At 39.0% G+C, this 17,991-nt stretch overlaps 1 protein-coding gene across 1 annotated transcript; it reads right to left on the minus strand.

Annotated features, from left to right (window-relative positions):
• Positions 1–896: 896 nt before the first annotated feature.
• On the minus strand, positions 897–16,574 carry kcnj16 (potassium inwardly rectifying channel subfamily J member 16). The gene is made up of 2 exons (XM_024431809.2): positions 16,431–16,574; positions 897–3,666 (listed from the first exon to the last, which is right to left on the minus strand). The coding sequence occupies exon 2, from the start codon at positions 3,654–3,656 to the stop codon at positions 2,454–2,456; it is 1,203 nt and encodes a 400-aa protein (XP_024287577.1). The 5' UTR covers positions 3,657–3,666; positions 16,431–16,574; the 3' UTR covers positions 897–2,453.
• Between the last annotated feature and the right edge of the window lie 1,417 nt (positions 16,575–17,991).

Consider the following 17,991-nt stretch of genomic DNA (forward strand, 5'->3'; position numbering starts at 1 on the left):
TTTATATTTGAGTAGCATAAGATAAATTAATCAATCAATGTACATGCACAAACATAGATATTGAAACAAACTATTCTAAAAATCAACCTGCAATAGGGCATGCTGGTAAATATTATAATGATGGATGTGTTTTTTGTTCAACTCTGGTTATTAACACAAACACTGGGATTATTTTACACCACTGAGTTTTAATTGAACTCTTACGGCGTTACTTTAATTTCTGAATCAACACTAGAAATGTTACATTGAAAAATCAACACTAATTAACACTGGCCAATTTGCTGTGCAGTGAATCATTTTAATGATCAGTTTATAAAAGCAACAGATGTAAATGTGTATTGAACACAGCGTGCGCAAAAGTATCATGTTTTAAACTAACCACACAACAAGCAAAACACTTCATTCCACTGTGCTCAACATTTCTGTAATGTGATGGTACATCATTGTGTTCAACATACTCACATATAGTGCCGTCAGAAAGTATTCACACCCCTTGACTTGTTCCACATTTTCTGTTACAGTCTGAATTTAAAATGGATTAAATTGAGATTGTGTCACTACACACAATACCCCATAATGTCAAAGTGGAATTATGTTTTTAGACATTTTTACAAAGTAATTAAAAATTAAAAGCTGAAATGTCTTGAGTCTAAAAGTATTCAACCCCTTTGTTACAGCAAGCCTAACTAAGTTCAGGAGGAAAAACGTTCCTTAACAAGTCACATAATATGTAGCATGGACTCACTCTGTGTGCAATAATAGTGTTTAACATGATTTCTGAATGACCACCTCAAAGACCAGGGAGGTTTTCAAATGCCTCGCAAATAAGGCATCTATTGGTAGATGGGTAAAAATACAAATAAACAGACATTGAATATCCCTTTGAGCATGGTGAAGTTATTAATTACACTTTGGATGGTGTATCAATACACCCAGTCACTACAAAGATACAGCGTCCTTCCTAACTCAGTTGCCAGAAAGGAAGGAAACTGATCAGGGATTTCACCATGAGGCCAATGCTAACTTTAAAACAGATTTGAATGGCTGGGATAGGAGAAAACTGAGGATAGATCAACAACATTGTAGTTACTGCACAATACTAATCTAAATGACAGTGTGAAAAGAAGAAAGCCTGTACAGAATACAACGATTTCAAAACATATATACTGTTTGCAATAAGGCACTAAAGTTGTAAAAAAAGTTGTAAAGTTGTAAGAAATTAACTTTATGTCCTGAATATAAAGCATTTTGTTTCAACAAATCCAACACAACACATCACTGAGTACCACTCTTCATATTTTCAAGCTTGTTGGTGGTTGCATCATGTTATGAGTATGCTTGTCATCGGCAAGGACTAGGGAGTTTTTTAGGAAAAATTAACGAAATAGAGCTAGGCACCGGCAAAATCCTAGAGGAAAACCTGGTTCAGTCTGCTTTGGGGTACAAAGCACTGGGGAACAAATTCACCTTTCAGCAGGACAATAACCTAAAACACAGCCAAATATTCACTGGAGTTGCTTACCAAGACAACAATGAATGTTCCTATTTAGCAAAGTTACAGTTTGGACTTAAATCGGCTTGAAAATCTATGGCAAGATTTGAAAATGGCTGTGTAGCAATGATCAACAACCAACTTGACATAGTTTGAAGAATTTTAAAAAGAATAATGTGCAAATATTGTACAATAAGGTATGCAAAGCTCTTAGAGACTTACCCAGAAAGACTCACAGCTCTAATCGCAGCTAAAGGTGATTCTAGCATGTGAATACTTATGTAAATTTGATATTTTTGTATTTCATTTTAAATAAAGTTGCAATCATTTCTAAATACATGCTTTCACTTTGTCATTATGGGGTATTGTGTGTAGATGGGTGAGTAAAACATATTTAATCCATTTTGTATTCAGGCTGTAACAAAATGTGAAATAAGTCAAGGGGTACTTCTGAAGACACTGTACATATTTTACAAAGCAAAATAAAACAGCATTTTATCTGACACCTCAAAACATATTCTGAAAATAAATGAATCTCTATATAGTACTTTCTGTTGTAGATGACAGTACTAAGTTACTATAACCTCTCCATAAAAATCATGAATATCTTATTTTTATTCATTTTCTGTATCTCTTTGATTTCAGTAGCCTATCTATCATATTGAGGAGCAGACATTGTATAATTGTTTGTATTATATTGTGACTCCACCATAGATACTAAGTTTGACAAAAAACTTAGCAAGCAACACGACAGCAGTTTCCACATTTGTGTGGGTTGGGGGGGTTACTTCCTGCAAGACATTCCACTAAGTACACAGCCTGCTCTTACTGTTGCCTGTGAAGAAATGATCAAATTGTCCATGAGTTCATATGTTTCTGAAGGGCCATTGATCACTGTGTTGGCATCATCATATCAGTAGAACATCTATGTCAGATTAGGGTTCCTTGTAAGACACAAATGTCAGTGATCCTCACAAACTGCTGCAATAGTGGCAACCGTGGCAACATGTTCTTCTGGTTCTGGGGTGCCATTCACCAGTTCTACAGTCACAGTCGGGGGTTTGCGATTAATGCATGGGCGCTTGGGGCGCGGCGAGTTGCGTGGGTAATGCCCAAGCTTCATTTGCTCGTACTCCTCTGCACTGACCTCCGGAACCAGGACCTTAGCAGTGTGGTGGAACATGGAGTAGTCTATCTTGTAGTACCTCCGGTTAACATTCAGCATCTCTTGGAACAGATGTCCCCAGTGGATCTCGTCGGGCGTGTAGGAGGTGCGGGTCTGGTGCAGGATGCCCGTCGAGTCGTCTGTGTAGGTGAAGGACACCACCAACTCAAAGTCATCTTTCCGAAGCTCCTCTAGGCTCATGCGGTAGAGTGGACTACTTGGCTCAATAACGTGGAAGATGGTGGTTGGTATCGCTAAAATTAAATCACTCTGTTTGATTTCCAGGTCCTTGTAGTTGACATCTTCCGAGCCTGTGGCGTGCATGTTGGGTCGGAAGATTTGGGCGCGAGCCTTCCCCTCCACCATGTGGTGCCGGCGGAAGTCCCCAATCCTCCAAGACAGGCACAACTGCCCATTTTGCAAGTTAATGACGGCGCAGTTGCTGAAGCCCACCGTCTGCGCTCGTTTCCGTGCCGATGCCATCTTCGCCACAGCGATACCGATGACAAATGTATCAATAAAACAGCTGATGACGTCCTGCACAGTCACAACGATAATCGCCACCATGCAGTTCTCCGACATCCCCCTAAAACCATAACCGATCGTGGTCTGGGTCTCCAGTGAGAAGAGGAAAGCCCCAGTGAAGTCCCTCACCTCGTACACGCAGGGGGCGTTAGTCGGGTCCTTCATGTCGCCGTTAGCCATGGCAATCACCCAATAGATGATGCCGAAGAAGAGCCAGGAGAAGATGTAGGAGAGGGCGAAGATGAGGAACATGACGCGCCATCTGATCTCCACCAGCGTGGTGAAGATGTCAGTGATGTACATGAGCCACTCCTCAGGAACATGGCGGAACAGGACATTGCACTTGCCATCTTTGCGGACGTAGCGGCACTTCTTGCGCTTGTAGTCGATCTCGGCCTTCACAGCGGACAGGGTGGTGGTGTAGGCGTTAACGGAGGGATCAGAGGGACTGACCTCTGTGTACTCTTTGTTCATCCTGTAAGATCTGGGAAGAAGAGAGACAAGAAAATAATGTTTAATGAATGTATTATCTACTGTATAACACTGAACATGTTACTGTTATGAATCGTAGTCTCTAAAACTGGTGGCCAAACTGAGATTTGGTTCTGGGTTCCGAGATTATAAATTAAGAATTAAACAAACATAATTTACAAAATATCTGAACAAATATATTTACTAGAGTATGGTGGCATTTGAAGGACAACAGTTTTACAACAGCACACTCCATCCAGATACATTCACATGGTTTGTTGGTGGGTCATGGTCATTTTGAGTGTGTGGATTTGAGTTAGGTGTTTGTGTGTTAGGGAGGAGAACACTTATGTGGAGAGGTTGTGCAATTCCATCATTATGATGGAACATTTCTGCGATTGGAATCAACTTGATGGTGATTTGGGAGACTTCTCTCTGAGATTCATTGGCAAAAGAATGTTTAGATGGAAAGCAGTTGAGTTGAAATGTGGTCGCTCTCTCTCTCTGACCCCAATTTGGTAACGATTTCAAAGAGACATTATCAAGCAGTAACATTTTTATTTTATGAAAGTTTTGGAAGCAATAAGGGGTGATGGTCCACACTCAAAAAGGAGTAGCGGTAAAGCTTATTTCATTTTTTCAATATATTTACTTTCAATGATAGCTGTAAAAGCATCAAGTCTATTGTCATCACTGGCTTATACTATCATCAGACACCTCATTAAATTCTAACTTTCAGAATCCACACTTATTTAACTACGAACGATAAAGAAATCTATCAAACATGTTGGTGAAATGTGATGTACAGTATGTCATGAATAACGATGAGTGAGAAAGTTACAGACACACAAATATCATACCTCCAAGACATGCTAACCTCTCACCATTACAATAGCAGGGGAGGTTAGCATTTATTTGGGGGGGGGGGGTATGATATTTGTGCATCTGTAACTTTCTCACTCATCATTATTCACGATTCATTCAGGAATATCATTAATCATGGTAGCATCCACATTACGTAGAAGTGTTTAGAAACATATTCTATACTTATTTGCAATAGAAATGACTCCAAAATGACACAATATATTATTTACCATGAATTTCTATTGGGTAGAAAATCATCTGAAACAGAACCAAAACAAACAGCAAATGCATCTAACAAGTTTGTAGTCACAAGCTTGATGTAGTCATTGAGCGCTAGGAATATGGGACCAAATACAGAACTTTTGACTACTTTAATACACATATGTATACGTGAATTTGTCCCAATACTGCACTTTCGGTCCCCTAAAATGGAGGGACCACATACAAAAAGTGCTGCAATTTCTAAATGGATAATCCGAAATGGATGAAAATTTGCTCAAATTAAAGATGACAGTCTGCACTTTAACCTCATAGTCATCAAATAATTTCAAATCCAAAGTGCTGGAGTACAGAGCCAAAACAACAACAATATTGTCACTGTCCCAATACTTTTGGAGCTCACTGTATATCCCTCTTTGCCGCACATGACCAAACAACTGGGAAGTAGTCCAGGTGTGACAAAACTAGAGCCTGTATGACCTGTCAGGTCGACTGAGATGTAAAAAATATATATATCTATTCTGATTAGAAGCACCTGCTGCTAACCAGTTCCCCATAAATGCTGTTTTGAATGACAAAAAAACGTGCACATACACACTGAAGAAGGCTGCAAAGCTAAAATGTCTGTGTACACTATCTCTGATGCAGTGAAATGTATTTAAAAAATGAAAAAGAGAGTAAGAATTTTGCCTTACTCTTATTAGCCTATAGTAACATATTGAATAACAGATTCATACATGGAAAAACAGATAGTCAAAAAATACATCAAAAGGAAGTTTGTTTTAAAGTGTCTGTCCTATATCTGAGAGATATAAGAAAGATCTTACATCTACACCACTGTAGCTCGGCCACCTTCCAACGCAGATGTGGAAGGCCATCGGTGGATTGAGACGCAGCTCATGCAAAATGACTTTTTTTGTATAATGCTAATTCGATTTTCTCGGGGCACAGACATCGACTCTAGTTAACCTTTTATAAAACAGTAAATGGTTTAAATGCTCCAAAATAAGCGGATTTTAAAAATTGTTCACACATTTATAGTCAAATGTGATGTAAAAAAACATATGTTTTTGTATGTTTTGTTATGTTTCTAACAGTTTCTAGTGAATTATTTTCATGAGCATGTCTGTTATTTATTCAAAGTATTGTTTTTCAGTGATACTTAGAGTCTGAGATATTGGTGATTGAGCTAATCTGACATACCGGTACGACCAAAGATGGCTTCTAATATGGGTGATATGGGCACCGGTGCCAACAGACTTGTAGCTCTAACTTTAGAATGCTATGGGCTATCAGGTCAGTTCCAATTGAATCTCAAAGATGAGACTCTCACCACATACATTGATTTAAGGCAAAATATGTATTTCAATTCCTTAGTTCTTTTTTTGTTATAGTGACTGCAATGCCCCCCAGGGGCCAAATCTGGGGTGGCTACATCTTTTCAGTCTGCTTGCATTTACCTCTGTGCCAACTTTGGTGCTTTTATCACGAAATGCACAATTTAGTATTTTTGCTTAGTCGCCCCACTAGTGCACAAAAGTTAGATTAATTTTCATTTCTCCAAATGACACAGAAATCATTGTCAATTGTGTTTTTTTGTCGGTTACTGCAGCTTGACAAAGTCGTAACATTTCAGATTGGTCCAACAAAAATATCAGCACAGCATGAAACAATTTCAACGATTTTACTGCATTACAGTTCATATCAATAAATTAATTAGGCCATAATCTTTGGATTTCACATGACTGGGAATACAGATATGCATCTATTGGTCACAGATACCTTAAAAAAAAGGCATGGATCAGAAAACTAGTCAGTATCTGGTGTAACCACCATTATTCTCATGCACACTTGACACATATCCTTTGCATAGAGTTGATCAGGCTGTTGATTGTGGCCGGTGGAATGTTGTCCCACTCCCCTTCAGTGGCTGTTCGAAGTTGCTGGATATTTGCTGGAACTGGGGCACACTGTTGTACACGTCGATATAGAGCAGCTTGACAAAGTCCTAACATTTCAAAAATATCAGCGCAACATGAAACAATTTCAATGATTTTACTGGCCAATGGGTGACATGTCTGGTGAGTTTGCAGGTCATGGAAAAACTGGGACATTTTCAGCTTCCAGGAATTGTGTACAGATCCTTGCGACATAGGGATGTGCATTATCATGCTGAAACATGAGTTGATGGCGGCAAATGAATGAAAGGACAATGGTCCCTTAGGATCTCATCACAGAATCTCTGTGCATTCAAATTGCCATTGAAAAAATGCAATTGTGTTCATTGTCCGTCGCTTATGCCTGCCTATACCATAACCCCAGCGCCACCATGGGGCACTCTGTTCACAATGTTGACATCAGCTAATGCCATACACACTGTTTGCCATCTGCCCCGTACAGTTGAAACCAGGATTCATCCGTGAAGAGCACACGTCTCCAGTCTGCCAATGGCCATCGACGGTGAGCATATGCCCACTGGAATCGGTTACGACGCCAAACTGCAGTCAGGTCAAGACCCTGGTGAGGATGACGAGTTTGTGGAGAAATTCTTTGTGCAAACCCACAGTTTCATCAGTTGTCCAGGTGGCTGGTCTCAGATGATCCCTCAGGTCAAGAAGCCGGATGTGGAAGCCTGGGCTGGTGCGGTCACACATGGTCTTGTCACGCCCTGACCATAGAGAGCCCTTGTTTCTCTATGGTGTTGTAGGTCAGGGCGTGACTAGGGGGTATTCTAGTTTATCATTTCTATGTTGTTTTCCAGTTTATACTTTCTATGTTGGTGTTTTGTATGATTCTCCATTAGAGGCAGCTGGTAATCGTTGTCTCTAGTTGGGGATCATATTTAAGTAGCTATTTTTCCCACCTGTGTTTGTGGGATATTGTTTTGTGTTTGTGCATGTGCACCACGTAGTCACGGTTATTGATTTATTGTTTTTTCTTTAAGTTTCACTTTGCAATAAATATGTGGAACTCAACATCCGCTGCGCCTTGGTCCCGTACTTACGACAGCCGTGACAGGTCTGCGGTTGTGAAGCCGGTTGGGCATATTGCCAAATTCTGTAAAATTACATTGGTAAAGAAATTAACATTCAATTCTCTGGCAACAGTGCTGGTGGACATTCCTGCAGTCATCATGACATTTGCGCTCTCCCTCAAAACTTAAGACATCTGTGGCATTGTGTTTCGTGACAGAACTGCACATTTTAGACTGACATTTTATTGTCTCCAGCGCAAGGTGCACCTGGGTAATGATCATGCTGTTTAATCAGCTTCTTGATATGCCACACCTGTCAGGTGGATGGATTATCTTGACGAAGGAAAAATGCTCACTACCAGTGTTGTAAACAAATTTGTGCACAACATTTTTGAGAAATAAGTTTTTTTTTCTTGCATCTTTTATTTCAGCTCATGAAACACGGGACCAACATTTTACATGTTGCGTTTATATTTTTGTTCAGTGTACCTGCGTTTGTGATTAGTGCTCGAGAGAAGAAAGCTAAGGATGCTTTTTTGTTGACAGTGAAAACTTTGAGACAAGGCATATTGACAAGGGGGAAGAGAGAGAGGAAGGGAGTGGCAGACACTTTATTGCCTACCTTTTTCCACAGCTGGTTGTTCATAATTTCATGGAAGTGGTTTTCTTTTTTTCTTATTGGTTCTTCCTCATATTTTGTCTTTTCTCCCATGGCACACTTTTCTTCTCTCAAGATGCTATTTTAAAATGTTAATCTGGGAATGTTTACCATCTATGATTCCCTTTTTCCCTGCCTCCATGCACTGTGTCAATACCGTTTATCATAATGAGGCAGTTGCCTAGAGATGCAAAAACCCATGGCAACAGACCCTGTTGGCCCCATTAATTTTCTGTGGTGTTTTCAGCTACTTGGAAGTATCATGTGGCATGATTATGCAGAGGTGTATTTTTCCCTACTGCAGTTTGTTTATATTGCCCTGCCACTCACAGGGCTTCCTGTAACTTATATATTTTGTCTTACCAAGGTCATCTAAGGAGAAACACGTAACACTTACAGTAACTAGGGTGGTTTAAATTTTGTGACGTGTTGATTGTTTGTAGAACCAGCTAAAATACACGTTTTGAGTCAAGTGCCAGTGGTTGGATAGTATTACTTTCAGATTACTAACTCAACGGTAATTCGATTTTACAGTGTACTTGGACAAATAATTCTGTACTCATCTTAAACCTGTAACTCGAAATGGATGAGGTTGTGCATGCAAGGCAGTGCATGGCCCACTGTTGAAGTGACTTTTATTTGGGTGGAGTCAAAAGTGTTGTGTTGTCTACAAGCCAGTAAAGGAACGCCACAGGACTGAATTGGTCTAGGTTAGACTGAGGCTGAGGAGAAGAATTAATGTGGAAACTGGAACAATCATGGGCAGAAGAAGGCTCCATCACAGCCAAACCACTGAGCGCATCCTCTTTACTCACACACAAACACCACTGAAAGCATTCTCTCTTTTTCCGTCCGAGTGCGATCACTCCTATTCTCCGCCTATCTGAGTCAACCAGACTTTATGGTCTGAAACTCTGCTTCTGTCACGACTTCCGCCAAAGTCGGCTCGTCTCCTTGTTCTGGCGGCGTTCGGCGATCGAAGTCACCGGCTTTCTAGCCATAGCCGCTCCATTTTTCATATCTCCATTTGTCTTGTCTTGTTCCATACACACCTGGTTTTCATTTCCCCAATCAATCTACTTGTATTTAACCCTCGGTTTCCCATCATGTTTGTGTGTAATTGTTTATTGTCAAGCGATGTCCTTTAGCGTTTTACTTTATTGTTACGTTCTTTTGAGCGAGTTTGTTTTGTTGTGCTCCCGGTTTGGAACTACAATAAAGTGCGCTTTATTTATCATACTCTGCTCTCCTGCACCTGACTTCGCCTTCATACACATCTTGACAGCTTCCTCCTGGCAAAAGATGTAGCTTCCTCCTGGCTAAAAATGTAGCCCCCATTGCCAGAATATAAGGTTATACAGAAAAAAGGTTCTACTAACTTTCTATAACCCGTTCTTCTCCAAAATGTTAATATCTTTAAATGAAAGAAGGAAACAAAACATAATTTTGGAAACCACAATGTTAAAATTCTGACAATAATATACTATTGAATGGAAACTCCTGTATTTCTGAGCATCATCTTTACATTACCACAACTGTCTCCTTTTGAAAGTTAATCCTCCTTCTGTTAGACTGTTATACGGTATAATAACACTAATTTTAATCACATTTCACAGGTCATAAAACTCTTAATCACAGCGGTATGTATTTTGCCTAAAGCAACACATATTTACACTGACTATAGTCAAGATGTTCAAACGGAAAACAAAACACACAAATCCAAATGGACTTAACACAACATACTTTATAGTAAATGAGGTTGAAATTGCTTTATGACGAAAAGGTTTTTACTGCTATAAACTCACTGTTAAGACAGTTGTAAGCTGTGTACACACTTAGCCCCAGCTACGTTATGTTGTGACCAGCCCTAATTTGATCAACCTACATTACCCATTAGTCATCTTAAATGGCACCCTATTCCCTATATAGTGCACTACTTTTGATCAGAGCCCTTTTCCATTGTTCAAATGGGCCCTGGTCAAAAGTAGTGCACTATACAGGAAATAGGATGCAATTAGGGATGCAACCCTCAGTCAGGTTCAATATTGCTTAATTAAGGCCCATACCTCCCAAGACAATATGGTGAACAAGGAAAGAAGTTCACAACAGCCCCCTCCAAATATGTTAACAGATTGTTTTGTTCCCTCCCAATGTTGATAGTTTCATACAAATAGATTTCCATGAGTAAAATCTGTTTATTCATCTAAATCTATTAAAACAAGTTTAGTATTGCATTTGAAAACATGTTTAGTGATGAAGCTAGGAATATAGGAAGGAATCTACAGCACACTGGTGAGAAATAGGCAATAAAACATAAGTCGCCTATGCACCAGAATAAAGGTCTTAATTTCAGTTTAATTGAATCAAGTTACACTGTGGTCAGATTAAGTTTCACATTTTCTCTTTGATTTCTATCCAGTTTGCACTGTTCTCTATGAAGCGTCATAATAGGGTATTTCCACAGAGGCCGAGTAGACTACCAACCATATACAATGCCTGACATTTATGTCAAGTAGGTTTATTTTTCTGTTCATGTTAATTAGATTATATTTTATCAGAGATCACATACAATAAGTCTATATAACATAATAATAATAATATTATAGAATAATATATCATGCATTTACAGCAAGTAACCCAGTTGTCCTTGTGGACATAGGCACCACTCACAACATAACTGTAGTTGCTTTAGGCCACAGGTATAGGGAGACACACACACACACACACACACACACACAGAGAGAGCATCGTGTCTCAGGGTTATCCTTAGAAGACACGGGAAGGCGTTGTTCTCCACACCACCCATATTTTATTTTTAAATGTAGGATATGTGAAATATTTAAAGGTCTTGAACAGTCAAAATCATGTTTTTCATGAAATGGGATGATATTTGGGTGAAACCAGATCAAAGTATGATGACCAAAGGATAAAAAAATGACTGTTGCTTCTACATTGATAAAGTTTGATCATAAAGTTACTGGTCCCCCTCCCCCATGTCAAACACTTGGATTCAGGAGATTATTAACGGGATAGGATGACATCACCCTAACGCTCCCATTTTAAAACACCAATGGTAACATAATATTCTCTTACTTCTCTTACTGCCGTGTAACCAACACTGCAAAGGTGTGTTTCAGAGGGGCGTGGAGAGCTAGAGAGCTTCTACCGATGTGAAAGCTTTACTGTAGGGCGTCAGAAAATATAATTAAAAGTTTAACCTATTCATCTACAGTATGTGAAGATGCTTATATGTTTCCCCTTTCATCTGTGTCTGGTGTTAGCTAGTTACTGGCTAGCTAGGTCTTCATCTGTGTCTGGTGTTAGCTAGTTACTGGCTAGCTAGGTCTTCATCTGTGTCTGGTGTTAGCTAGTTACTGGCTAGCTAGGTCTTCATCTGTGTCTGGTGTTAGCTAGTTACTGGCTAGCTAGGTCTTCATCTGTGTCTGGTGTTAGCTAGTTACTGGCTAGCTAGGTCTTCATCTGTGTCTGGTGTTAGCTAGTTACTGGCTAGCTAGGTCTTCATCTGTGTCTGGTGTTAGCTAATTACTGGCTAGCTAGGTCTTCATCTGTGTCTGGTGTTAGCTAATTACTGGCTAGCTAGGTCTTCATCTGTGTCTGGTGTTAGCTAGTTACTGGCTAGCTAGGTCTTCATCTGTGTCTGGTGTTAGCTAGTTACTGGCTAGCTAGGTCTTCAGCCAGCATGGAACAAAAGGGCGGTGGGTGGGTGGGGGGGTTCAAAACTCTGATGCAGTTGTCATGTCAACACATCTGTCAGTGCTGCTGGGAAATGCATCACGAGAGAACAGGAGATGTATATGAACAAAATTGACATTATTAATGCAATTTCAGTGTTTTAGCTGTATTGTGTGTCACCAAATCTGCTTGAGATGATTTTACTGCAACACTGCTCACTGCTTCCAAGTTGCTTGATGAAGGTGTTTCAAAGAACTGTCAGTCAAGGTGAGTTCCTGAATATAAGTTCCCCGCCCACTTAGCCTGTGTTTTCAAACTTCCTGGGAGTTAACCACGAGAGAATTTGGAACATTTCGATCCAAAACAAATATTATGTGTGATATTTCAGTGACTGAAAAGGCTTTTTTACATGGGAATCCGAATTACTGTTCGGGACATAAAATTGTCCAAATAACTTATTTAAAAAATAAAAAATAAAATAATGTATATCATAATATATGTTATATGCATCAGAATGAATTGTTCTTTTTATTTCAAAATACAGTAAATTCTGAAATACATTAAAGAAAGTACTTTAGAATATATTTTCACATGCATATATCAATTTGACAAGAGCATTGCAACCAACATCCAATGGGTAGAACTTAACCTGTACTGGGTCATTCCTCGAAATGTGTCTCTTTTGAATCCCTTTGATATGTTAAGTAGAAATTATGCACCAATATTGAATTTTAAAAGCCTGTTATATGAAATCCCCTTTAGTACAGACCACAGGGAGAATTCAACAAATCAGATTTTCAATATGAATGAAGACTTGCTAAAGTGCCAAAATTCTGCATTTTCAAATGTCCCTCCATTCACCCTCTGTGACTTCTAGGAAAAATTAACCCACTAACCCCACAAAATACTCATTTTTACAATAATTGTAAAGACCAAGAAATGTAGTTGCTTTTAGATGACCAAGAACACAATGATCACTCTGACAGAACTACAGAGTTCCATGGCTGACCTGCCAGAAGTACAACAGTCTCTAAAGCACTTCACCAATCTGGGATATATGGGCAGACAGAACAGAAGCCACTTCTGAGAAAAAGGCACATGACAGCACGCCTGGAGTTTTACGAAAAGGCACATGAAAGACTGAGAACATAAGGCAAAAGATTCTGTGGTCTGATGAGACAAACATTTTACCATTTGTCCTGAATTCAAAACACCATGTCAGAACAAGAATGTGAAAGTTCTTGAGTGGCCCAGCCAAAGCACAGATTTGAATCCCATTGAAAATCTGTGGAATGTAATTTGGGGGGTTAGTGGTTTAATGTTATCTTAAAAGTCACAGAGGGTGAACGGAAGGACATTTCAAAATGCTGAATTTTGACACTTTAGCTAGTATTTATCCATATTGATCCATATCCATATTAATTGAATTCTCCCTGTGGTCTATATTGAAGGGGACTTCATTTCACATAGCAGGCTTTTAAAATTCAATATTGCTGTTCACCACCGCTCCCCATCTAAATGAATAGAACTTGATAAAATCTGCACGTAACATTGTGCGAAAATCCCTAAATCCGCATGTGCAAAGCTGGTACAGACATACACAAGAGAACTCTGTAATCGCTGCCAAAGGAGCTTCTACAAAGTATTGACTCAAGGTTGTCAATACTTATGTAAAAGAGATATTTCATTTTCAATAAATTAGCAAAAATGTCAAAAAACATGTTTTCACATTATGGGGTATTGTGTGGGTGAATTAAATATATATATATTTCGAATTCAGGCTGTAACATAAAACGTGGAAGTCAAGGGGTATGAATACTTTCTGAAGGTGCTGTATGCATCTCTGGAAGACATTTTAAGGCATTAGATGCAAATGTTAGATTTTTTAATTTTTTATATGATGTTAAATATATTGAAACCATTTTTTTTCTTATTTTGTGCACATATTTACTCCTATCATCTCTGATTGTCCTTGCTGTGCACAGTGCACACACACATCGCTTGCTTGTGTGCAGTAATATTCCGTAAAGCTGGTGCCCTTCCAGAATGCATGTTTGTGCTGAAAACCTTTGCCTTACTGCACTCAATGCCTGCACAATTCACCTGCAATTCAGCCTCTACCCTGTTGCTGGAACTTATGCCTTTTGTGTACAAAACAGCACAGCTGACTCGACACCTACATAAAGTACACACAGCCAAAGCAAAGCAGGCTATGCCCTACAGTAAACTTTCCTCTAACACAGATCCTAAGCAAGCAGCAAGCTTGCATAAAGCTTAGCTCAAGCCTCATCTCAGATCTGTCATTGTCACACCAATGGCAAGATTTGGGGACCAGGCTAGTTTATCCACTGTTCCACAATGGCACACAGCTGCGTGTCAACGATTCAGGGACAACTGGACTAGAGGGATAAAACAAGGGAAAACACTTTGGCCAACAAACAGGGTTTATTTCCTGTACCGCTCAGGGCCCTTGCTTACAACTCCATTACATGCTCACTTAATATTCAACTAATAACATTCTGCCACCCCATCCAGGGTTCACTGGCACAGAACGGTGTACTTCATGCAGGTGGCCCCAGCCCCCTATTCTGCCCTGGGCCCTCTGTCACCCCTTTTAACCTTCAGTTCCTCTGAGGCCAGGCAATCTAGAGCATTCTAGAACATCATATTACTAGGCGTGCAAGACCCGTATTCATAAAGCGTGAAGTCTTTCCTGTGGTTTAGTGACAAAGAAACAAATGGCAATTACTGTCATTCACCCAGAGAGGTATTAACATAAATACTTGTTTACACCTTTGTAGATATTCAGACAAAGTACTTACTGTATGTACCTCGATGTAATCATTCTGTTTACTTCTCTTCTGTCTGTCTTGTTTTTTTTGACATCTCAGAAATGCAACAACATGTAGGGCTGATATTCTGATACTTACTATAGATTTTTCTTTAACCTTGAATAAAAGTTCAAAGGAAGACGTTTGATCAACAAAACTTTACCTATCACCCTTGGCAACTACCCTTTTTTGTAAAACCAGTCATGCATGGTAGGTCTGTAATTAAATAGCTTAGATTACAACATGTTCTCTCTCAGGTTTTCCTTTGTTGTTGTTGTCAGCTGATCGTAGTTGTCAGATCCTAGTTGTCAGTTTACACTTTAGCCTTACTTAGCTGTTGTGTCTCAACACTTAAATCTGAAAACAAAATGTTGACACCCAACAAACACCAGCACTAATCTGTGTATAGATTTGCTTTCTTGGTGAAAAAGTAGTAAAGCACAGATACATGACACCAATACTTAATTGACACTATTAAATGAAATTAAGTGCCCTTTAATATAGACCACATGAACAATTCAATACATTGGATTTTCAATATGAATAAAGACATGCTAAAGTGCAAAAAATGCAGCATTTTGACATGTCCCTCTGTGCACACTCTGTGACTTCTAGGAAGATTTGAACTCACTAACCCCCCAAAATAGGGTGGCAGGTAGCCTAGCTGTTAGAACATTGGTCACTGGTTCAAATACCCAAGCAGACAAAGTGAAAAAGCTGTCGATGTGCCCTTGAGCAAGGCACGTAACCCTAATTTGCTCCAGGGGTGCCATACTACTATGGCTGACCCTGTAAAACAACACATTTCACTGCACCTACCCGGTGTATGTGAATTTTAAAAAAATCATATATTTATTTTATTAAATGCTCTTACGTTTTCAACATAATTGTAAAGCCTAAGTAATTTTGTTGCTTTGACAAAGTTAATTCTGAAGATTGTTATTTATTTAATGTGGTTAGTAATTCATTTATGTCTGTCCCTCCCTCATTTTAAGGTCAATCCTGTTACGGGAACTGAACTCTCCTTCTAAAATGGTTTAAATATTTATTTCAAAAGAAATATTGATACATTCAAAAGAAACATTCAAAATAAATATCTGATAGTCAAATCATAGTGTAAAAGCAGGTGAGCTGATTCTAATCTTTTTGGCAATTTTCTGGTGTTTTGTGGTGAAAACCTGAATGTGTTAAGCATAACATTTCACCCTGTTACCCATAGATAGACAGGCCAGAAATGTTTAAATAATTAAACGTTTTGGGAATATTGCATTAAATTGCCCCACCCTGTTGCACACAACAAGCTTCCATTCCCCATGTCACAAAGGGATTCATGTCTGATTTAAGAAGTCAAATTAGGAACCACTTTGGCCACACTATAGACTAAATGTCATAGCCATGCATTTCTGGAATATTATATTAGCAAAGATGCAAATGTATCTGAAGTATTTATTTATGTGACGTTAAATATATTGACTTGTATTTTTTTCCGTATGGGACTAAAACGAGAAAGAGAGAGAGAATGCATGGTTGTTTCATACCTGTTACAAAAGTAGTTGATGAGTCAGTGTCCGGAGTCCGTCAACCTGTGAGTGAGACTGCTACCAAAGCAGAGACTGGCACAGGTGCAACAACGTCCGTGCCTGCAAGAATGAATCAACCCACCTGTAGCTGCACAAAGTAAAGAATAACACCTCCCCTAAGGTGTGTGTGTGTTTGTGTCAAGGTTATTATTGTAAACTAAAAACAAATCATTAAAAAAACGATTAAGTAAACTGAAATAAAATAACATCTGTTTGAAAAACTAAAACTATACTAAAACTTTTATGTTTGACTCCAAAACTAACTAAAATATAATAAAAACCATCATTAATTATTTTTTATTTTTCGGGGGGGGGGGCAAAAATCTGATGGGGTTATCAAGCTTTTTTTTATTCTAATGGGGTATTCAAGCTTCTGAATATGGCGGGTCACAGTGACTTCATAATTTAAAGGTAGACTCAGTGAGATGACTTTGCCATGAGCAGAACAGAAGATATTGGGCGTGTATGAGTGCTAAGGCAAAGGCAGCCGACTGGAGACAAAAGTTAAAGAATGAAGTCTCTGGAGGTGCATCTGTGACAGCTGAGAGTTGGACACTAATGTGGTTTTCTAACACCAAGGCTCAGATCAAATGGCAGTGTTGCCATTCTTAACACAAGGTTTTCTTTTTAATGTTGACTTCTTAAGGGTAGGGGCAGTATTTTGACGTCCGGATGAAAAGCGTGCCCAAAGTAAACTGCCTGTTACTCAGGGCCAGAAGCTAGGATATGCATACAATTGGTCTATTTGGATAGAAAAAACTCCAAAGGTTCTAAAACTGTTAGAATGTTAGAATTATGTCTGTGAGTATAACAGAACTGAATTGGCATGCAAAAACCTGAGGACAAACCATCCAGGGAAAAAACATTGAGGTCATAGGATTTCCCAAAGGTTTTCTATGGGAAGCCCTATTTATGAAGAACCTGGTTGCAGTTCCTATGGCTTCCACTAGATGTCAACAGTCTTTAGAAATTGTTCGATGTTTTTCTTTTGAGAAAGGTAAGCTATTCATTCCATGTGTCACTCTGAAGGTCCCTACTATTTTGGTGTGCGTGAACAGGAACGCTCTTCACGTTGTTTTTATCCGGTACTAGAAACAGTTTATTCCGTCTTAAATTTGATCGATTATTGGCATTTTAGGATAGCTAAGGTTGGATTAGGAAAGTTGTTTGAAATGTTTGGACCAAGTTTACAGGTAACTTATTAGATACTTTGTAGTCATGGGACTCTGTCTGTTTCATTCAACCATAATCTTACAAATTCTGGGTTGCAGACTGAGCAGTTTAATTGAAGTTTGGTTTATGAACATTGATAACATAATTCACGTAACAGTAACCTAGCCTCTTGAGGAACTCATACACCTCTAAGCATCATTGGCACTACAAAATTATAAATGTTAAAACATTTAACATGACAATACAACACAACAGATTAACAGGAATGACATTTACTATCATGGGTGGCCTAAAAAGAGCTATCTGATTGCCACGCCCATACTAAGCCACACCTCTAGACCAGGGT

This window comes from Oncorhynchus tshawytscha, linkage group LG01 (assembly GCF_018296145.1).
Source record: "Oncorhynchus tshawytscha isolate Ot180627B linkage group LG01, Otsh_v2.0, whole genome shotgun sequence".
Lineage (NCBI taxonomy): Eukaryota > Metazoa > Chordata > Actinopteri > Salmoniformes > Salmonidae > Oncorhynchus > Oncorhynchus tshawytscha.

What these genes read in the sequence shown, in the direction of transcription:
- kcnj16 (XM_024431809.2), bottom strand. Translation starts at nt 3,656, where the DNA reads ATGAACAAAGAGTACACAGAGGTCAGTCCCTCTGATCCCTCCGTTAAC.